The sequence below is a fragment of the Phycomyces blakesleeanus genome (genome assembly GCF_001638985.1).
Source record: "Phycomyces blakesleeanus NRRL 1555(-) unplaced genomic scaffold PHYBLscaffold_54, whole genome shotgun sequence".
NCBI classification, from domain to species: domain Eukaryota; kingdom Fungi; phylum Mucoromycota; class Mucoromycetes; order Mucorales; family Phycomycetaceae; genus Phycomyces; species Phycomyces blakesleeanus.
The window spans coordinates 15,030-16,315 of record NW_017265179.1 but is presented as its reverse complement, the minus strand read 5'-3'; the positions used below and the strand labels follow the sequence as shown (position 1 = coordinate 16,315).

At 37.9% G+C, this 1,286-nt stretch overlaps 1 protein-coding gene across 1 annotated transcript; it reads left to right on the top strand.

Annotated features, from left to right (window-relative positions):
* Positions 1-894: 894 nt before the first annotated feature.
* Positions 895-1,242, top strand: PHYBLDRAFT_153778 (hypothetical protein; the record flags this gene model as incomplete). Its single annotated transcript, XM_018433252.1, has 1 exon — positions 895-1,242. One exon carries the CDS (start codon positions 895-897, stop codon positions 1,240-1,242), a length of 348 nt encoding a protein of 115 aa, XP_018283157.1.
* Between the last annotated feature and the right edge of the window lie 44 nt (positions 1,243-1,286).

Here is a 1,286-nt window from a genome sequence, read left to right as displayed (position 1 = left end):
GAGATGAAAGTGATACCAACAGTAGAAGTGGAGAATATTAATACTTCTCGTGCAGAATATATGCGAGAATATTGACGCAGGCACCAACAAATAACTGAAATAAAAGTAGTTGAGACAGTAGAAGCAGAGAATATTAGTAATTCTCGTGCAGATTATATGTGGGAGTATCGACGCAGATGCCCACTTACAGCTGAAATAGAAGTAGTTCAGGCAGAAGTAGTAAGAGCACAAGTAATTCAAGCAGAAGTAGTGGGAACAGAAATAGTGGGAACAGAAGTAGTGGAGACAGAAGCGGCAGAGACAGAAGAGGAGAACCATAATTCTCGAGCAGAATATATGCGTGAGTATAGGTATAGTAGACAAAGTAGAGCTGTTGAAGAGAATGAGTGAGTAGTAAGAAGGCATAGACTGAATGACGTTGGCACAAATAATTGGAGTAGTATACAAAGAAAGTATGAATCAATAATCAGAAAGGATCCTACATGCATATGCGGATATTGTGAAGGCCTTTTCTTTCAAAAAGATATATCTTCAGTAAAAAGAACCGCTCTTACAGGCAATTGGGGTTGTTCAGAAGATATTGTTGAAAAAACCTTTTGGGCAATTGACAATCATAAGATACCAAGCACTTTCGTTGGTGAAGATATTATAGACAATATTCCACTATGTTCTACCTGTATAACATCACTTAAGAAAAAAACACTTCCAACTCTTGCTCTCTCTAATGGTCTCCACTTTCCTGATCATGTCGTTTGTCTAGACGACCTGACAAGATTAGAAGAAAGACTTGTTGCACCTTGACACGTTTTCCAGTCTATATGGACACACAAAGGACTAACTGAGCAGTATAGAAGTAAAGGCGGTATTATCAACGTACCTGTTAATGTTGATACAATGGTTTCATTACTTCCTTGTAATCTTGACGACTCAAATACAATTCACTTGAGTTTAGCTCGTAGGATGCGTTATATCAAAGACTATATCAGAGGAAATTTAAGTCCTGCTAAAGTTTGGAGAGCAGCACTATTTCTACAGTCAACAACACTCTATCAAGAGTATAATATCTCCTTGAGTGATAATTGGGTACAAGAGGTTGCCAATAATGATACTGAAAACGTAGAAGAGGTTGATAGGGTTGAAGACTTTGAAGGAAATGAAGAAAGTAGTACCGAACACGAATCAATAAACTCTAGTGAGCAGGAAACGGCTATAGTTTCAGATCATGAAGCTCTCAGACTTTAGCCTGGAGATGGAAGAATCCCTTTGTCTATTTTGACTGATAAAGA